General features: G+C 36.7%; 1 protein-coding gene across 1 annotated transcript in view; it reads left to right on the plus strand.

Annotated features, from left to right (window-relative positions):
* Positions 1–20,214, plus strand: part of CCDC141 (coiled-coil domain containing 141) — a gene marked incomplete at its 5' end in the record, with an annotated part of 142,298 nt that overhangs the window by 40,035 nt on the left and 82,049 nt on the right. Inside the window, one exon of the mRNA XM_039222391.1 lies at positions 19,456–19,650. Within this exon, the coding sequence (XP_039078322.1) occupies positions 19,456–19,650 (195 nt within the window). The remainder of the gene's footprint in view (positions 1–19,455; positions 19,651–20,214) is intronic.

The raw sequence follows: 20,214 nt of genomic DNA on the forward strand, positions 1-20,214 counted from the left end.
AGAGACATTACTTCCTGTGCTTACTTCAAAGATTTTTATGGTTTCCAGTCTCATATTTAGGTCTTTAATCCATTTTGTATTTATTTTTGTGTACGGTGAAAGAAAGTTGTCCAATTTCATTCTTTTATATGTGGCTGTCCAGTTTTCCCAGCACCATTTGTTGAAAAGATTGTCTTTTTCCCATTGTATATTCATTCTTCCTTTGTCAAAGATTTGACAATGTAACTGTGGGTTTATTTCTGGGTTTTCTGTTCTATTCTATTGACCTATGTGTCTATTTATGTGCCATACTGTTTTAATTACTATAGTTTTGTAATATAACATGAAGTCTGGAATTGTGATGCCTCCAGTTTTGTTTTTCTTTCTCAAGATTGTTTTGGCTATTTGAGGTCTTTTGTGATTTCATACAAATCTTAGGGTAATTTGTTCTACTTCTGTTAAAAATGGTGGTATTTTGATAAGGATTGCACAAAATATGTAGATTACTTTGGGTAGTATAGACATTTTAACAACATTTGTTCTTTCAATCCATGAGCATGGAATGTCTTTCCATTTCTTTGCATCATCTTGAATTTCTTTCATCAGTGTTTTATAGTTTTCAGAGTAGAAGTCTTTCACCTCTTTGGTTAAGTTTATTCTAAGATATTTTATTATTTTTGGTGCAACTGTAAATGGGATTGTTTTCTTAATTTCACTTTCTGCTGCTTCATTATTAGCGTACAGGAATTCAATGGATTTCTATACAGTAATTTTGTATCCTGTGACTTTACTGAATTCTTTTATCAGTTCTGGTGTTTTTTTGGTGGAGTCTTTAGGGATTTCTATATATATTATCATGTCATGATGAAAGTGCAAATCATGAGAGTTTTACTTCTTCCTTACCTATTCGAATGCCTTTTATTTCTTTATATTGTCTAATTCCTGTGACTAGGACCTCCAATACTATGTATAATAAAAATGATGACAGTGGTCATCCTTAGGGGAAGCTCTCAGTTTTTCACCATTGGGTAAGATGTTGCCTGTGGGTTTTTCTATACCTTTATTATGTTGAGATATGTTCCCTCTAGACCTGCTTTGTTGAAGGGTTTTGGGGAGTTTTCTGATTGCTGATTCAATTTCATTGCTGGTGATCCATCTATTCAAAGTTTCTATGTCTTCCTGCTTTAGTTTTCATAGGTTATATGTTTCTAGGAATTTATCCATTTCTTCTAAGTTGTCCAATTTGTTGGCATATAGGTTTTCATAATACTATGTTAAATTATTTGTATTTCTGTGGTATTGCTTATTACTTCTCTTTCATTAGTAATTTTGTTTATTTCGGTCTTCTCTCTCTCCCTTTTTTTAATGAGTCTTGCTAGAAGTTTATCAGGTTTATTTTTTTATGTTTATTTATTTTTGAGAAAGAGAGAGAGAGAGAGAGAGAGAGAGAGAGAGAGAAGGAAGGAGGGAAGGGAAGGAAAGTAAGAGAAGGGAACTGAGGATCCAAAGTTGGCTCTGCACTGACAACAATGAACCCAATGCAGGACTCGAACTCATAAACTGTGAGATTATGACTTGAGTCAAAGTGGAATGCTCAACTGACTGAGCCACACAGGTACCGCATGGTTTACCATTTTTGTTGACCTTTTCAAAGAACCTGGTTTCATTGATCTATTCTATTGGTTTTTTGAATTTCTATATCATTTATTTCTGCTCTTGTTTTTATTATTAAAATTTTTTCCCGAGTTTGTGTTTTATTCTTCTTTTTCTACCTCCTTTAGGTGTATGGGTAGGTATTTTAGTTGAGATTTTTCTTGCTTCTTGAGGTAAACCTGTGTTGCTATTTACTTAGAACCACTTATGCTGTATCCCAAAGATTTTGTACTGTGTTTCATTTTCATGTGTTACCATGTAAATTTTTATATCTTTCTTGATTTCTTGGTTGACTCTTTCCTTGTTTAAGAGCATATTATTTACCTCCATGTATTTATGGTCTTTCCAGATTTTTTCTTGTGGTTGATTTCTAGTTTCATAGTGTTGTGGTCAGAAAAGATGTATGGTGTTACTTAGATTTTTTTTTTTTGTTGTTGAGACTTGTCTTGTGGCCTAATATGTGATCTATTCTGGAAAATGTTCCATGAGCACTAGAAAAGAATATGTATTCTTGTCAGAGACCAGCTCCAGCAGGGGTCCAGGGGTCCCTGAAGGATGGACGGTGTCAGCGAGGGAGGGAGTGAGAAAGCCCCGAGATTCTTTCTGGTCACCAGGCAGGCATCTCCACTCTGACTAGGGCTCAACTTTATTTTATAATTTAAGTGTTTGGGGGATGGAACAGAAGTGGCATTTGCCTTTGACAATGATTTCTGATGACAAACTTCTTTGATATGTAAGAATTTCCCGGAACATAGATTTGTAGAAGACTCATGCATAACCTTTATCAATAGTGATTGAGGTAGGTGATTTAGATGCTTATCCTATGGGGAAGGAAGGCATCTTTAGCATACTAGACAATGTTTTTTGCATAAAAAGGGTGAAGTTACTTCTTTGTGGGCAGGGGTCAATAGTTTGTTTGCTTAAGGTGGAGTATCAAGAAAAACAGGTCTTTCAGGAAACACCTTTGCTCCCATAATCACAAAAGAAGTTCCTCAATAGGTTCCTTCACAGAGAACAATCAGCATATTCAAGGCCAGAAAATGCTCCAAGCAGAAACAAGTGGGTGGGGGTGGATATCTGTCCTTAACTCTAAATTAGGCTCTTTGTCACAGGGCCAGACTCAATTGTAACTCATGTTCTTAGTCCCCTTTATTATGTAAGTCTTGGATCTGCAAGGCCCATAGGAAGAGCCTTTTAACAATCATCCACAATGTTTTCATCTGAAGTCTCTTTGAAAAGGCAGGAATATACTGTGGGGGATATGGGTCAGATCTAGAATATTGTGAGGCCTGGTCAATACCAGCAGGCTCATTTCCAACATGAGCCAGTAGTAGCAGAAGGAGATACCAGTTTTTGTTTCTCATGGCAGGAGCTGTACAAATGCTACCATTTCCTTGCTGTGACTGTCATCCAGCAAGGCCAGTGTGACACCCAGCATATTCTGTTGTGTTAAGATGGAATATTCTGAATATGTCTGTTAAGTCCATCTGGTCCAACGTGTCATTCAAAGCCACTTATTGATTTTCTGTGTGGATATTATGTTCATCAGTGTAAGTGGGGTGTTAAAGTCTTCTATTATTATTGTATTACTATCGATTAGTTCCTTTGTGTTTTTTATTAACTATTCTATGTATTTGGGTACTCACATGTTGGGTGCATAATATTTAAAATTGCTATGTCCTCTTGTTGGATTGTCACCTTTATTATTATATAGTGTCCTTCTTTGTCTTTTGTTACAGTCTCTACTTTAAGGTCTGTTTTGTCTGACATAAGCTGCTATCCCAGCTTTCTTTGGCATCCATTTGCATGGTAAATATTTCTCCATCCCTACAATTTAAATTAGCAGGTGCCTTTCAGTCTGAACCAATATATATGGGTCTTGTTTTTTGTTTTTTTTTTTTTTTAATCCACTCTCATTCTGTCTTTTGATTGGAGTATTTAGTCCATTTACATTCAAAGTAATTATTGATAGGTGTGTATTCATTGCCATTTTGCTACTTGTTTTGTGTTTTTTTTTCTTTAGATTTTCCCAGAAAAAAAAATCTCTCTTGGTCTCTTTCATGGTTTGTTAGCTTTCTTAAGTGGTATACTTGGATCCCTTTCTCTTTATTCTTTGCATATCTACTACTGATTTTTGATTTGTGGCTATCATTAAGTTTGTATATTACATCTTCTGCATCTAGCAATCTATATTAAGTTGATAGTTGCTTAAGTCTGAACCCATTCTTTATTCCTCTCCCTTCCACATTTTAGGTATATAATATCATATTTTATCACTTTTATTTTATGAGTCTCTTGACTGATTTTTACAGAAATGTTGGCTTTACTGCTTTTTTTTTTAATTTTTTGTACTCCTATGGTCTTCCTTTCCACTCAGAGTCCCCTTTAATAATTTCTTGTAGGACTGGTTTCGTGGTCATGGACTCCTTTAGTTTTTATTTGTCTGAGAAATTCTTTATCTCTTTATGAATGATTCCCTTGCTGGATAGTGTTTTTGGCTGCAAGATTTTTCCCTTTCAGCATTTTGAATATATCATCCTACTCCCTTCTGGCCTGCAAAGTTTCTGCTGAAAATCTGCTGACAGCTTAATGGGATTTCCTTTGTATGTAACTGTCTCCTTTTCTCTTACTGCTTTTAAAATTTTTTCCTCATCACTGTTTTGCCATTTTAATTACTATGTGTCTTGGTGTGGACCTACTTGGGTTGAACTTTTTGGGGGGATCTCTGTGCCTCCTAATCTGGATATCTATTTCCTTCTGCAGATTAAGGAAGTTTTCACTATTATTTCTTCAAATAAATATTCTACCCCCTTATCTCTTTCTTTACCTTCTGAAATCCTTATAATGATGGATGTTATTATACTTGATGGAGTCACTGTGTTCCCTACGACTATTCTCAATCTGCATAATTTTCTTTCCTCTCCTTTGTTCAGCTTGGTTACTTTCCATTAATTCTTTCCTCTGCTTTATCTAGCCTGCTATTTATTCCATCAAGTGTATTTTTTAAAACTTTTTTAAAGTGAAATTTTGTTAAGTTTATTTATTTATTTTGAGAGAGAGTGTGAGAAAGAGAATGTGTGAGCAGGGGAGGGGCAGAGAGGGAGGGAGAGAGAGAGAATCCCAAGCAGGGTCTGTGCCATCAACACAGAGCCCAATGCAAAGCTCGATCTCACAAACTCTGAAATCATGACCTGAGCTAAAACCAAGAGTTGGACTCTTAACCGACTGAGCCACCCAGGAACTCCTCCATAAAGTGTATTTTAAATTTCATTTTGGTGTTCCTGATCTCTTTTTGGTTCTTTTATATCCCTATGTTAAAGGTCTCACTGATGTCCTCCACTCTTTTCTCCAGTCCAGTGGGTACCTTTATGATAATTACTTTAAATTATCTTTCAGGCTTTTATCTTTTTTGCTTTGGTCTCTTACTGTGATTTGGTCCTTTTATTTGGGAGATGTTTCTCTGTCTCCTCATTTTGTTTTACTTTGTGTGTCTGTTTCTGTGTGTTAGGAAAGTAAGTTACTTCTCTTGCTCTTAATGATAATTGTATTATGAATAAGAGGTCCAATAGTGCCCTCCAGTATAATCTCCCCTGTTCCTCAGATGCTGGCACTTTAAAGAGTGTCTCCTATGTGTGTTGCATATGCTCTCCTGTTGTGTCTTGCCCTCTTTTTCCTTTAGTCCAGTTGTCTACATCAGCTCTCTTTGCCTATTATTGGCAGCAAGATATGCAGTGGTTTGTTTACCAAACAAGAACTACCCTTGCTGCTATACAGACTGAGGTCTTATAAAACACATGGGTCAGGGGCACCTACCTAGGTGGCTCATTCGGCTGAGTGTCTGACTTTGGCTCAGGTCATAATCTCGTGGTTTGTGGGTTTGGGCCCCACATCAGACTCTCTGCTGTCAATACAGAGCCTGCTTCAGAGTCTCTGTTTCCCTCTCTTTCTCTGCTCCTTCCTGCTTGTTCTCCCTCTTTCTCTCTCAAAAATAAATAAACAGGGGCACTTGGGTGGCTCAGTCGGTTAAGCGTCTGACTTCGGCTCAGGTCATGATCTCATGCTACGTGGGCTCGAGCCCTGCGTCAGGTTCTGTGCTAACAGCCAGCTCAGAGCCTAGAGACTGTTTCGGATTCTGTGTCTCCCTTTCTCTCTGACCCTCCCCTGTTCATGCTGTCTCTCTCTCTCTCAGAAATAAATAAAACATTTAAACAAACAAACAAACATTTAAAAAAACATGCAAGTTAGGAGATATGGTGTTGGTAGGGTTTGTGCTAGTCTTCTGAGGGAGGGACTTGCAGTTCTGGGACTCAGTGGAGTGTGATTGGGAAGGGCAGATCTGCTGAAGCCTGAGGTGCAAGGATGGGGAGGACAACTTGGTGCAAGCAAGTTAGGTAAGTTGTATGAGTGCATGCTGGTTCCTTGTTTATGCTGGGGGGTGGGTTGGGGAGGGAAATGGTATCTGTCAGCTCCTTTGTTCTTGGAGGGGTTGGAGGGGTCTCCCTGTGATCCCTGTCTCTCTGGGCTACTCTCTGAGTGGATCACTCTCCCTCTATCTGCCCATGATATTTTCCAAACTGCTGCTTCTACACTGTATCTCCATGGGCTGTTTGTCTGCCTATCTCTTTAAGGGTGGAGATTCTGCTTCCTAATGCCTTCTCCCAGGGTCTCCCAGAGTCAAGCCTGCCAGTTTTTAAAATTCCAGACTTTAAGTCCCACTGGTTTTAAGAACTCATGAAATTTGACCCCTCTCACTTGCAAAGGCAAATATTGTGGAGATTCATCCTCCCAATTCATGGGTTCCCCAGTGTGAAAGTCTGTTTTCCACCCTTCTTCACACCAGCTCCCTCCCCACTGCAAATGACCACTGTCCCTTTCACTCCCAGACCATATCTTCACCCTTCCTATCTTCTTCAATGTGGCCTCTGCCTTGCCTTTAGTTGAGGAGTTTGTTCTGCCAGTCTTTGGGTCATTTTGTGAGTTATTTATGCTATTATGGTTGTTATTTAGTTGTATCTGTTGGACGAGGTGAGCTTAGGCTTTGCCATCTTCCCAGTCCCCCTATTTTTGTGTTTTTTGTTTTGTTTTCTGTAGTTTCAAGTTTTTATTTAAATTATAGCTAGTTAACATATAGTATAATATTTGTTTCAGTACTAGGATTTAGTACTGCATCATTTACACACAACATCCAGTGCTCATTACAACAAGTGCCCTCCTTAGTACCTGTCACCCATCTAGCCCATCCCCCACCCACCCACCTCCCCTCCAGCAGCCCTGTTTGTTCTCTATAATTACAAGTCTGTTTTATGGCTTGCCTCTCTCTTTTTTCTCCTCTATGATCATCCGTTTTGTTTCTTAAATTCCACATATGAGTGAAATCATATGGTATTTGTCATGCTCTGACTTATTTTGCTTAGCATAATACACTCTAGCTCCTTTCACATCATTGCAAATGGCAAGATTTAATTCTTTTTGATGGATGAGTGATATTCATTGTGTGTGTGTGTGTGTGTGTGTGTGTGTACATATATATACATATATAATCTTTATCCATTCATCAGTCAATGAACATGTGGGCTCTTTCCATAAGTTGGCTATTGTTGATAATGCTGCTGTGAACATTGGGGTGCATGGATCCCTTTGAATCAGTATCTTTGTATCCTTGGGTAAATACCTAGTACTGCAATTCTGGATCATAGGGCAATTCCATTTATAACTTTTTGAGGAACCTCCATACTGTTGTCCATAGTGGCTGCACCAGTTGTATTCCTACCAACAGTGTAAGAGGATTCCCCTTTCTCTAAATCCTCACCAACATGTGTTGTTTCCTGAGTTGTTAATTTTAGCCATTCTGACAGGTGTGTGGTGGTATTATTGTAGTTTTGATTTGTACTTCCCTGATGATGTGTGATGTTGAGAATCTTTTCATGTGTCTGTTAGCCATCTGGATGTCTTCTTTGGAAAAATGTCTGTTCATGTCTTCTGCCCATTTTTAACTGGATTATTTACTTTTTGGGGTGTTGGTTTGAGAAGTTCTTTATATATTTTGAATATTAACCCTTTATCAGATATGTTATTTGCAAATATCTTCTTCCCTTCCATAAGCAACCTTTTAGTTTTGTTTATTGTTCCCTTCACTATGCAGAAGCTTTTTATTTTGATGTAGTCCCAATAGTTTATTTTTATTTTTGTTTCCCATGCCTCGAGGATGTATCTACTAAGAAGCTGATAGGGCCGATGTCAAAGAGATTACTGCCTGTGTTCTCCTGTAGGATTTTGATGGTTTCCTGTCTCACATTTATGTCTTTCATCCATTTTGAATTTATTTTTGTGTATGGTATAAGAAAGTGATCCCATTTCATTCTTCTGCATGTAGCTGTCCAGTTTTCCCAGCACCATTTGTTGAAGAGACTATCTTTTTGCCATTGGATATTCTTTCCTACTTTGTCAAAGATTAGTTAACAATACAGTTGTGGGTCCGTTTCTGAGTTGTCTATTCTGTTCCATTGATTTATGTGCCTGTTTTTGTGCCAGTACCATACTGTCCTGATAACTAGAGCTTTGTAATAAAACTTGGAGTCTGGAGTTGTGATGCTTCCAGCTTTGCTTTTGTTTTTCAAGACTGCTTTGCCTATTCAGGCTCTTCTGAGGTTGTGTATGAATTTTAGGATTGTTTGTTCTGGTTTTGTGAAAAATGCTGGTGGTATTTTGATAGGGATTGCATTAAATGTGTAGATTGCTTTGGATAGTATAGGCATTTTAATAATGTTTATTCTTCCAACTCATGAGCATGCAATGTTTTCCCATTTCTTTGTGTCATCTTCAATTTCTTTCATAAATATTCTATAGTTTTCAGAGTACATATCTTTTACCTCTTTTGTTAGGTTTATTTCTAGGTATCATGGGTTTTGGTACAATTGTAAATGGAATCGATTCTTATTCTTATTTTTGTTTCCTTAAGTTAATTCAGATCATGTCACTCTTATGCTCCAAAGCCTCCAAGGGCTTCCCACTTTTTTTTTTTTTTTTTTTTTTTTCAGAATAAAAGATTCAGTGATTACAATTTCCTCTGCCCTACTATGCCCCCCACTACACTCCTCTTCTGCTTCTCCTCCTGCTTTCTCCATCCACACTCCACTGTGCAGGTCTCCTTGCCCTTCCTCTGGCCAGGCAGAAAAACTCCCACATGAGAGCCTTCACTCTAACTATGCTATCTGCCTGAAAGCTCCTTTTCCAGACACACACTAGGCTCACCATCTCCCTTTCTTCCTGTCTTTGCTGAAACCTCACTGCTGAAAGAGGCCTACCTTGACCATCATGTTTAATACTGCACAAAACTCCCATGCTGCATGGAACACATAAGTCCTGCTCTACTTGTCTTTATTATGTAACTTCATCACTTTATAACAAACTAGATAATGTACTGATTTTTCATGTTTATTGGTTATAAACAGAATAAAATAGTGGTGCCTCACCACCATCAGTAACATTGGAGCTCCCCTCTCATCCCATTACTGATTTCCCTGGCCTAGATGAGGTATTTAGGGGAATTCCTTGCATGGAACAAGCCTGCCAAATAAATGTTTGTTGATTAAATGAACAAATGACTCCTTCATAATTTTTGTTGCTGTTATAAATAGGATCTTTATTAGAAGATCTGTATCTTCTAATTGAATATAATAATTAACTATCATTGGTATATAGTAATGTTATTAATTTTCTTATATTGATCTTCTGTACAGCAACTTTAATGAACTCTTACTGATTTAAATTGTTTTTCTAGATTCTCTCGGTTTTGATATGTAGAAAATAATGCATCTACAGTGTCAATAATGTTTTTTTCTTTCTTTCTTTCTTTCTTTCTTTCTTTCTCTCTCTCTCTCTCTCTCTCTCTCTTTCTCTCTCTCTTTCTCTTTCTTTCTTTCTTTCTTTCTTTCTTTCTTTCTTTCTTTCTTTCTTTCTTTCTTTCTTTCTTTCTTTTTCTCTTCTGCTTGCATTGGATAAGACCTTTAGTAAAATGGAGACTAGCAGCAGTGATAGAGGACATTTTTGTTTTATTTCTGACTTTAAATAGAAGGCCTCAAATGCTTTATCATTTAGTATGGTGTTTCTTAAATTTTTAGGTTTTTTAATTTTGGTTTGGTTTTTGCATCTATCCTTTGTTATATTTTTTATTTTTTTTAAATAATGAATGGACACTGAATTTTATTGATGCCTTTTTTTGTGTTTATTGAGATTATCATATGGTTTGTTTGTTTGGTGAATTGCATTTCTTTGTTTTTCAATGTATTTAATTTACTATTTGGCCAGTATATTTCCATTGTTAAAAAAATATTAAAGGAACATAGAAAAATCTGTAATAAAATATTTCTCTTTTCACCTACCTGATCCCCCTCCATCATGCCAAAAGTAACCATTGTTATTAGTTTTTATTATTTATCTAATTTCTTTATGTTATCTAAACAAAGACAACTATATATTCTTATTTTGTCCCTTTGTTACCTCATTAGTGGCCTACTAAGCTCACTGTTCTGCATCTTGTTTTATTACTTGGTTATTTTCCTATATTAGAATATAGACATTGTTCTGATGCTTTTGCTATAGAGTATTCCATTTATGGATGTCTTTATTTAAACTAACACCCATTGACTGATCTTTCGATTGCTTTCAGAGGTTGAGTTTTTTAGTCTTTTTAGTTTAGGTTTTTTTTTTTCTTCTTCCTTAACTTTTTATTATTAATTGTATTAACTCTTTTTCCCTTTTAATTTTGAAACACCACACAGCAAATTTAAAAGAATAGTACAGAATAAATACCCATATAGACTTCACCAATTTTAAAATATTGTTACATTTCCTTTATCTTTTGGTATGTATTGCATACATATACTTTTCTTAAACCATTTCAAAATAAGTTGTGAACATCATGCATTTTCACCATCAGCATTTCCACAGGTGTCCTAATGATAAGGATGCTTTCTTCTATTGCTATAATCCAATTATACGCCCAATGAATTTCACACAATAATATTTTCTGCTCTAATGTTCATTTTCAAATGTCTTCAAATTGTCCCAAATTGAGACTAATGCATTGCATTTGATTGTCATGTGTGCATCTTAGTAAAACTCTCCTGGTTTGGCTTGGTACTTTCTTCTCCTGTCTATTTCTGTTTCAATGGTGTGGGCTTTTCACTGTCCGGCCATCACACAAGCACCCCTGTGGTTTTGTCCTTAACTCTCTTCAACTCTCTTCCACCACACTGCTCTTTAGTGTGTGATGCTTTGCTTTCAGAGATTCTCTCTGAAGAGTGTTATTTACAAATTTATGGCTTTGGTCCTGATCACTCTTATCTGATACTGACCAGCTTTTGTTTGGATGTTTGCTCAAGAACTCACTGTTCACTCTCCACCATACCTCCACTCCTTTGTCTAGGTAACTCCCACCCTTTTAAGTCTTAGCTCAGACATCACTTCCTATGAGAAACACATATTAATTTTCCAGATTAGATAGATCTATCTCCTTATGATCCAGAATCATAAGGAACCTACATGCTCTTGTTTAGGCTGCTCTCTGTTTGAATCAGTGCCTTGCCTTCTTCCCCATCCCACACGATACTCACCAGTTGAAGTCCTCACCCGTAATTCAGATCCAATAAAATGTATTCCCAGATTCCCAAATCAGAATTTATTTTTTCTTCCACTGAACACTCTTTTGTTTTCCATTTACACTTGATCTATTTGTGTTAGTTAGGTGTTCTTAAGATTTGTTAAATAATGCTTTTTTGATTGGACCATATTCAGTGTAGGAGAGTTGTAGAGGGTCAAACCCAGTATCATATGCTGCTGATTCACAGATTATTGAGCATGGAATGAGAATCCTATGCATATACATAGTGATTAGCTGAAAACCAGAACCTATATGAAGGGGAATGAATTGAAGAAATTCTAACCTTGACTAGATTTTGTTAGAGGACAACTTATTTCTTCTAAACATTAGAGGTAAGGGTTTTTCCTATAATAAAGATATATTATATGCATATTATAAATATGGTTATAAAAATTTATAAGGAAAAAGATAACCACATAAATTAAAGATAACCGTATAAATTTATAGAAAAGTTTGGGAAACAAAAACTGGATTAATTTTGTACCTTCATAGCCTTTTTTCTTTTTTTAAATTTCTGCTTCCCTTTTGAATAAGTGGCTTCTTTGCATAACACAATAATGTGAAGGAAGTACAAAGCAGAAAGAAATGCTTTGATTTCTTCCTTATGAATTAAGACTAATGACTTAGTCTTAGCAGGGCTGTTTTAAATTCATGATGGATTGGCATATTAATCATTTAAGGAGTATAAGGTTAAAGATTTTATTTGTCATTGTATCTTTTGCAGCTTTACATAGTATTCACTGAATGAATAAAGCAATTTGTAAAACAGAGGTTAAATTTTAGATTTGGGAGTCATCAGTACAAAACATAATTTTACAGAGTCAAATTAACTCAAAGTTGCAAGGTTAAAACACTTTTTTATATAATCATTCTCTCTCATTTATTGGTATGATTACCTAGTCATTAACTATTTTGGAATATTCTAATCCACTTCCAAAACTTGACAGATTGTAAGTATTTTTTGTTTGTTCCTGATTTCAAATGAAATTGTTTAGATTTTTTAAAAATGTTTATTTATTTTTGAGAGAGAGAGTGTGTGAATGGGGGAAGGGCAGAGAGAGAGAGGGAAACAGAATCTGAAGCAGGCTTCAGGCTCTGAGCTGTTAGCACAGAGCTTGATATGGGACTCGAACTCATGAACTGCAAGATTATGACCTGAGCCAAAGTTGGATGCTAAACTGATTGAGCCACCCAAGTGCCCCTATAATGCTTTAGATTTTTAAAAATATGTATTTTTTCCACTCTACCAGTAATGATTTAGTGTATATGGGGTAGATGTGAGAATATATGTTTTAAATTTTTTTCTAGGAGATATTGATAGCCAGATTTAAGAGTCATTGTTCTAGTTTATAGCAGATGTTCACTGTGGATGTAATATATATGAATTCCACCCCCCTCCCACTTCCCAACTTAATCTATTTCATTTAGGAAAATCTTCACAGGAGGTGAATATCTAAACCTAATAATTCTTCCCATAGTTGAATTTATGTTGAGATCCTAAAGGTATTTCCAACAGATGCTCTAGAAAATTAAACAATAAGTCCTCTGAAAACATTAATATAAACTGGAGCCACCTAGTCAGCTACGGGCCCAGTCTGATTGTAGGCAAATTGTGTTAGATGCCAATAATTTGGCCAGCTAGACTTTATTAATTTAGTAAAAAATAAAAACACCAATATCCACCCACCAATCTGGCTGTGCTCCTTACTTATTCAACTTTAAGAAAATTTGATTAAGAGGAAACAAAAAATCTAAGAAAAACAACAAGGACAAGACAGTAAAGAAAAAATAATGATTCTTAGAAAACACAGGTCTTCAGAAAATGTCTCCCCGACTTTCCATGGAATTAAATTTTCATCCAAAAACTATTGAACTAAGGAAGAAAAACTAAATATGTTGTTGCTCCAGTCATTATTTTTAAGATTTGCTCACAAGTGTAATTTGTTAAGATTTTATTTCATTTTAAAAATTTATTTTGGTGCACATTCATTTGCTTCAGTATTAACCACAAGCTCCGAGCAATTGAACAAGCTCTACTTGATGGTGATGTGTTGAACAGAATAAGTGAAACAAGAAACCTCCAACGCATGTTTTTTCCTGTGACTTTTGGAATATTTGAATGGACAGAGACAAAAGGAAACAGCCATTACTCAAAAATTATTTTGGTGATACACATCGTTTTTACTATAGACTGTCAGTTCCAATCCCACTAGGGTTAATTATGGGAAATACAGCTAAAATACCCAAAATTCGGTAGGAATTTAAAGCGCAGCCATTTTATCACTAAATTTACATATGATTCACTAGAGAAGCAGAAGTGTATGTGAAGTGGTAGAGGCCCATCATTGCACTGCAGGAAAGTAAGCCTGGGTAAAGCAAAATGCCCTGCTTGAGACCACTTACTAAGTTTAGAATAAAAAATGTATTTCTAGCCCCAGTTCTCTGCTCTTCCCCATGAGCTATGCCTGGTTCAATAGCAATGATTTTCTGCCTAATGGCTGGGAGGTGAAACACCACCCTTCTTTTATCTTTAGGTGACACAAAATTGCAGTTCTTCCTGTTGGCAAACAATGCCTTTGCTGAAATGCATCACAGTGCAGGCCAAGTTCAAACGGCCTGTGGACCCTGAACTCTGCAGTCATCCAACAGTGGGATGGGACCTAGCTCTTGTATGATTCTTGTTTTTGTGTAGGCCAGTGTAGAAATGCCCTGGGAACAGAGCATGAGAGGAAACTGTGGCCCAGTTTGCAATGGACTTGGCATCATCGGCTTTTCAGGGGCTCACTGCTGCTGCTCTTCAAAAGCATCAACATTTCCGGGGCACCTGAGTGGCTTAGTCGGTTGAGCGTCCGACTTTCGCTTAGGTCATGATCTCGTGGTTCGTGGGTTCGAGCCCCGCGTCGGGCTCTGTGCTGACTGCCAGTTCAGAGCCTGGAGCCTGTTTCAGAGTCTGTGACTCCCTCTCTCTCTGGCCCTCCCCTGCTCACGCTGTCTCTCTCTTTCTCTCCTAGAAATAAATAAAATATTTAAAAAAAAAAAAAAAAAAGGCATCAACATTTCCTCCAAAAAGAAACTCCTGTTCAAAACAGATTTTCAAATATTCTCTGATTAAAATTGCCAGGTTTATTTTGTTTGTACCAGCTGTTAATGCAATCATGTACAATTCTATGCTTTTGTGTCAATGAGTTAATTCTCTTTGGTGCTGAACCAAATGGGACTGTAGACTTAGAGAATGAACAAGAAATGGGCTGTGTCTAATGAGATGCCCTAGGAAATAGCCTTGCTATGAGAACTATACATGAGCTCCACACATGCTTCGTCCAGATGTGATTTTGGCCAGTCATCTCCACAGCTGGTATTTTCTTAGTAGTTTATAAATACGTCCTCTATTCTTTCTTGTCCCCCACTTAAAAATTACATTCTGAAGTTTCAAGTTTATAATGAAAATAATTTACCACATGGTGTTGGGTCATTAAACCCCTTCATCTACAGTGAGGTTTTCATGTGAATAAAAGTTTACTAAACATATTGTGATTATATTGTTTCTTTTCAAATAGAGTAGCTAATCTTTCTATTTTTTGAATTTACTGGCTGGATAATTTTTATGCCAGTCCATAACTTCATTTGAAGAGCTAACCTGGGAGTATAAAAAAGAACGAAGAAATCATTTTCACCTTCTTGTCTATCAGCACTAATCCTCTTAAAAGTACCCTTTCAATCAACGGATTCAACAGAAACTCAATTTCCTCAGCAGATGGAACACTGAAAGGTACAGTTTAAAAGGGTTACCACTGAGAGTGAAAAAGGAAAATAATGGAGTGACCTGAGGAGACACCCCAAGCCCAGGAACACACAGTGCCACACATCTGTACTAGGGCAGACACATGCACGGATCTCTGTCAAGACTGAAAAGCCAAGGAAATGGCAGTCTTTGGCTTTTAGCTGGTAGGGACACGTATGGAAACATTTTTTTTGCAAAGTGACTGAAACTCAGTCAGAGGTTTAATACTTAGCAAGCAGGCAACAATGGCTAGAGAAAACGGACCACAATTTTCTCCACTGGATTCTTCAGCTTTGACAACAGTGACAACTAAAGTTTTTTAAAAAGAGTGTGATGGATTCAGATGACTGTGGAATGTTTTATGTTAAAAATAAAATAGTGGAAGTATCCCCTAAGAAAAATGGCTGGGGAAATACATCATCAGAATGTTACAGAAATGCATCAGAAAATGCCTATGGATTGCCCAAAGAAAACAGAACCAATTTTCTAAGAAGATTGAATAGAAATATTGAATGACCCGACTTCATTTAATACACACAGAGTTCATGTGAAAACGCAATTAAGAAGACTGGGGATGGAGAATAAAAAAAGATAGGAGGCACTAAATGGTCCTTTACAGTTTCCTTGGAAGGTCATAACCTACTTTTTATAAATATGATGTGAAGCACAAAGTTAAAGCAGGTTTTCCAAGATTTGCCTCTACTCCAGACATCTTTCTTTAATGTTGTTTGCAACATTTGTGCTAAAGGCAGATTTATGAGCACTGTTAGAGAACAGGTATTTCCCTTCTTAGAGAAGTGTTTTATTATTTTGGTCCATTGGCTAAGCAAAATTAAGCTTGAGTTTGGGCTGTAAATTTTCAGTTCTACATTGTAATAGCATTGTGTTTATTTATTTATTTATTTATTTAATGTTTTATTTCTAGGAGAGAGAGAGACAGCGTGAGTAGGGGAGGGTCAGAGAGGGAGTCACAGACTCTGAAACAGGCTCCAGGTGAGCTGGCAGTCAGCAAAGAGCCCCACGCGGGGCTCGAACCCACGAACTGCGAGATCATGACCTAAGCGAAAGTCGGACGCTTAACTGACTAAGCCACCCAGGCACCCCACATTGTGTTTATTTATAAAGAATGAAGCTTCTGATTCCAAATCAGAAAATCTCAGGGTCTTAGAAAATTTTTGTCATTTCCGAGGCCTTTTCCGGGTTATATGGAACTTTCACCTGTGTAATTCTAAGCCAATAGATTTCATCCTTTTATCCTGTAAACAAAACAAAACAAAACAACAAAAAAAATCCCACACTTTCTATCACCTCTCCTCTCTGAAGTACTGAGGTCAATATACTGATTAAGACACACATTCTAGAGTCAAACTACTTCAGTTTGAATTCTGGTTCTTTCACTTACTGGTGTTGAGAATTTAGACAAGTTGTTAATCCTTCCAAACTTCAATTACCCCATCTGTAAAATGAGGACAGTAACAGTTCATACCTTTCAGGGATATGGTGAAGATTGGATGACATAATACATGCAAAGCATTTAGCACAGTGCTTAAAGAGAAAGAAAAATCAATACTATCTTGCAGACAGTTAAGACATCTACACCTCAGGGCTTAGTGTTGTCCAGACTGAACACCTAATGGCCGTACTCATTTCTCTATTTCCTAACTCCTGTTCCATTTCCTTACCCTAGCTTTCTAGGCCTTCCCCAGGTTCTTTGTATTTGTTAAGCAGTCTTAACCTAATGAGCGAGAAGATTATGGTCAATGATGATTTTTTTAATTACTTGCTTTATTCTATTTTAACATATTAAGCATTTCTTCACTTGGGTTCTTGAGGATTAGTACCACATGGATTTTAACAGACAAAAAATGAGAGAATGGGTGCAAAAGACAGAAAATGGACTAGTTGGGTCTGGAGGGATAGAGACAAAACAAAAGAGTAAAGAAACAGACTTGGGAAGCAGGTAGACTCGTAGGTGATTCAGCTACTTTTAGCCATAAGTACAGAATTTCCCAACGGTATTCCAACTGGAGCATTGGTCTCCTGAGATGATGAGAAAACACATGGTTTCATGGTCAAAACAGTTTGTCCAAAATATTTCACACTGCGTTTCCACCTGGGAATCTCAATGCACATCAACATATTGAGGATTCTGAGAAGTCCTACAGTAAAGAAACCTGCTTTATTTTGTTTATCCCATAATACTGATCGATATATAACACTGATCAATAACATTTGGAGAATCCTTCCGCTACCATTACTTTAGAGCTGAGAAACAGATATTCTCATAAAGAACACATTTTGGGGTGCTAGTGAACCATGGTAAGACTGATTGAATGAGAAGGGGGACTAACACTTAGTGAGTGTTTATTGCATGTACCAGAATTGTGCTAACTGCTTTAAAAACATTTCCTCCTTCCTGATAAGGTTAAGGTAATGATTCTTAAGTGGGAGGGATATTTACAGTGCTTTACGAAAGAATGTCATGGCACATACCAACTATCTTTAAGTGGGGACAGAATAGCTCTTTAAAAAATGAAGGATCTTGAGTAATCACATAGCCCATATTCATGCCTAAGAATATTGATTTTGCACTCATTGAGAAATCTGGAGTTTCAAAAGTTCATAAATAACCAGAAAAAAAAACACAACAAATCACCAAAGTAGTTACTGGTAGAAGTTTATTGTGCACACACGAAAAAGACAATATGCAAATCAGAGCACTCACCCCAAAACATGGAACAAGGTTCAGGAGTATGTTATTATAAAGCAGCCTAAACAGTGAGGAAGTAGTGACTGCCTGCTTTTCACAATTATTGGTTATAACATTAGCATTTTCTTAAATGATGGTGAATTGGTCAGTAGTTACCTCATAGCAACCTTGGGAAAGGTTCAAGTTTTGCTTATAATTTCCAGAGGCATAAACAAGAAATGACCCCGGTCAAGTCCGCCTTGCAAAATAAGCTAAATTAAGCTTTGTTTGTATGACTAAACTGTTTTCGTCTGCTCAGGAGATTTTTAAGGCTGGTCTCCATTTGTTTTTGAATTTAAGAACCCCCTCCCTCTTCGGTCATTCTCGTAGAAGGCTGAGAGTATGATCAACCACTATAGCGTTGTATTTGGTTACCAATATTGATGTGGTCAGGATGAAGAATCACACATTAGCTGTCTCCATTAGTTGAGTCATCAGGATGTGTTTAAAGGACCAGCATGCATTTCATACACTTGATAATGTAAGTATATGTGAAAAATATGTAAAATAGCAATTTATATATTGTTGAAGGCAAGAACTACATTTTATTCTTTCTTCGAATCCCTCAAGCCATCTATCCTAGCATGGTACCAGGCTCACATGCCTAGTATGTCTTGTGAAATGAATGAATGGAAATAGTAGTGGTAAACTGCACTAAAAATTATACTTATTTTACATATTTAGTGTAACAAGTGTAACTTACTAATGGGACATTTGCCCTAGGGAACAAGCCAGGATGGAGACAGATACTAATTTTTTAAGTCTGGTGCTAAATTTCTGATGCTTTAACAACCTATGCTGTTTTTAGCCACAGTCTCAGCTGAGATGGGTACCAGAAAACTCACTCACAAGATACCTTTGTTAGAGATAACCATTATTTTATGAAGCTGAATCTGGCTTCAGTTCTTTTGCAAGAAATTTGAGTTTCCCTTTAAATAAATAAAGTGTTAATATGTTCAGTTAACTCCAACTTTTATTTTCTTTATTCTCTACTTACTGTTTTTCATCTTCTTGTAACAGAAAGCAAAAAGCTACCTCCTTTCTCTTCCTGAATTGTTTATATACCACTAAGAATGAAGCATTGAGAGGTGAGACTAAGGTCAGGAAGGAGAGAATACTGCACAATACCAACTGTTAATTTTGTGGAGAATAACAGATCTTATTTTCAGTTCTAAGTGTGGTCACAATACAAAAACAACAGCCAAACAATGTGAGATTTCTCTTCCTTCCTTGTACATATTTGCCCACATTGGCAGTGAGACTAAGTTGTAGGAAGTAGACTTTTTATATTTAATCAAATAAAAACAGATCAAAATGGGTTAGAGGTTGAAAAACGCCCATGACTATACTTCGGGTATGTTTTCAGACAGCATTAATGGAAGAAGTAGCCTGTATTTGGGGCAACTGGGTATGCCATCAATCACACATCCCAACCGACCTGCCTCTTCCTAGCCTCTTTCTTTTTTATCTGTATCTTGGTACTGAAACCTGGAATGTAGCATTTACTTCTTCATAATTTGAAAATACAGTGACAGGTTACTAGTACATTCAACCCATCTAAGTGTTGTCTGAGTCTTAGCACAGCTTGCAAAGGGGAGGATGTGTAAAATAAACTAGAGTGATCTCTTGTAGGAATGGAATTCTGCTGTTGAGAAACTGAAGAGTGATGCACTTGGGATTCTACTGTCCAAGGACTACGTGCAGAAAGAACATCTACAGCTCTCTAACCAGAAACTGGATCAGCTTCAAGGAGAATTTGGTCGGCTCATGGTGGACAGGAATACTTGGTTAAAAAAGGCAAATGCTTTTTTTAACAGCACCAATAAGGTCAGTGGGAACTTACGTTGGTAATTTTAGGTAATCAGGACAGACCAGTAAGGGACTCATAACTTCAGTAGCCTGGAGAACATCACAGAGGTATAAATTCCACATAGAGTTTTAAAATTATTAGCAGCAAAAGTGAGCCTTTAAAAGTATATTCCTTTATAATGAGTACTGTTTGTTACATGTAAGTGATGAGTCACTAAATTCTATTCCCGAAACCAATAGTACACTGTATGTTAACTAACTAGAATTTAAACCAAAATTTGGAAAGAATATATTCCTATGATGGCCCCTATTTGGTTCTCAAAACTAGGAAACTCTGTGCTTTGACCTGTTAAAAAATATCCCCATGAGGGTTTCATCTTAGAGCTGTCATTGAGCTGTTTGAGAGGACACTTGTGCCAACCCTGCCGTGTTTCTCATGGAGTAAGGGAATTATCATAGAATGTATCAAAGTTAAAATAACACTTTGAAATTTCTGCCAAAAAATAATATTCTCCCTTTAAAAACTCTCATTTATCAGGGGAAGTTTACATGAATATTTTAAGCCTTCTGCACACAAACCAT

The sequence above is a fragment of the Hyaena hyaena genome, unplaced genomic scaffold (assembly GCF_003009895.1).
Source record: "Hyaena hyaena isolate Hyena2069 unplaced genomic scaffold, ASM300989v1 scaffold_1123, whole genome shotgun sequence".
NCBI lineage: Eukaryota > Metazoa > Chordata > Mammalia > Carnivora > Hyaenidae > Hyaena > Hyaena hyaena.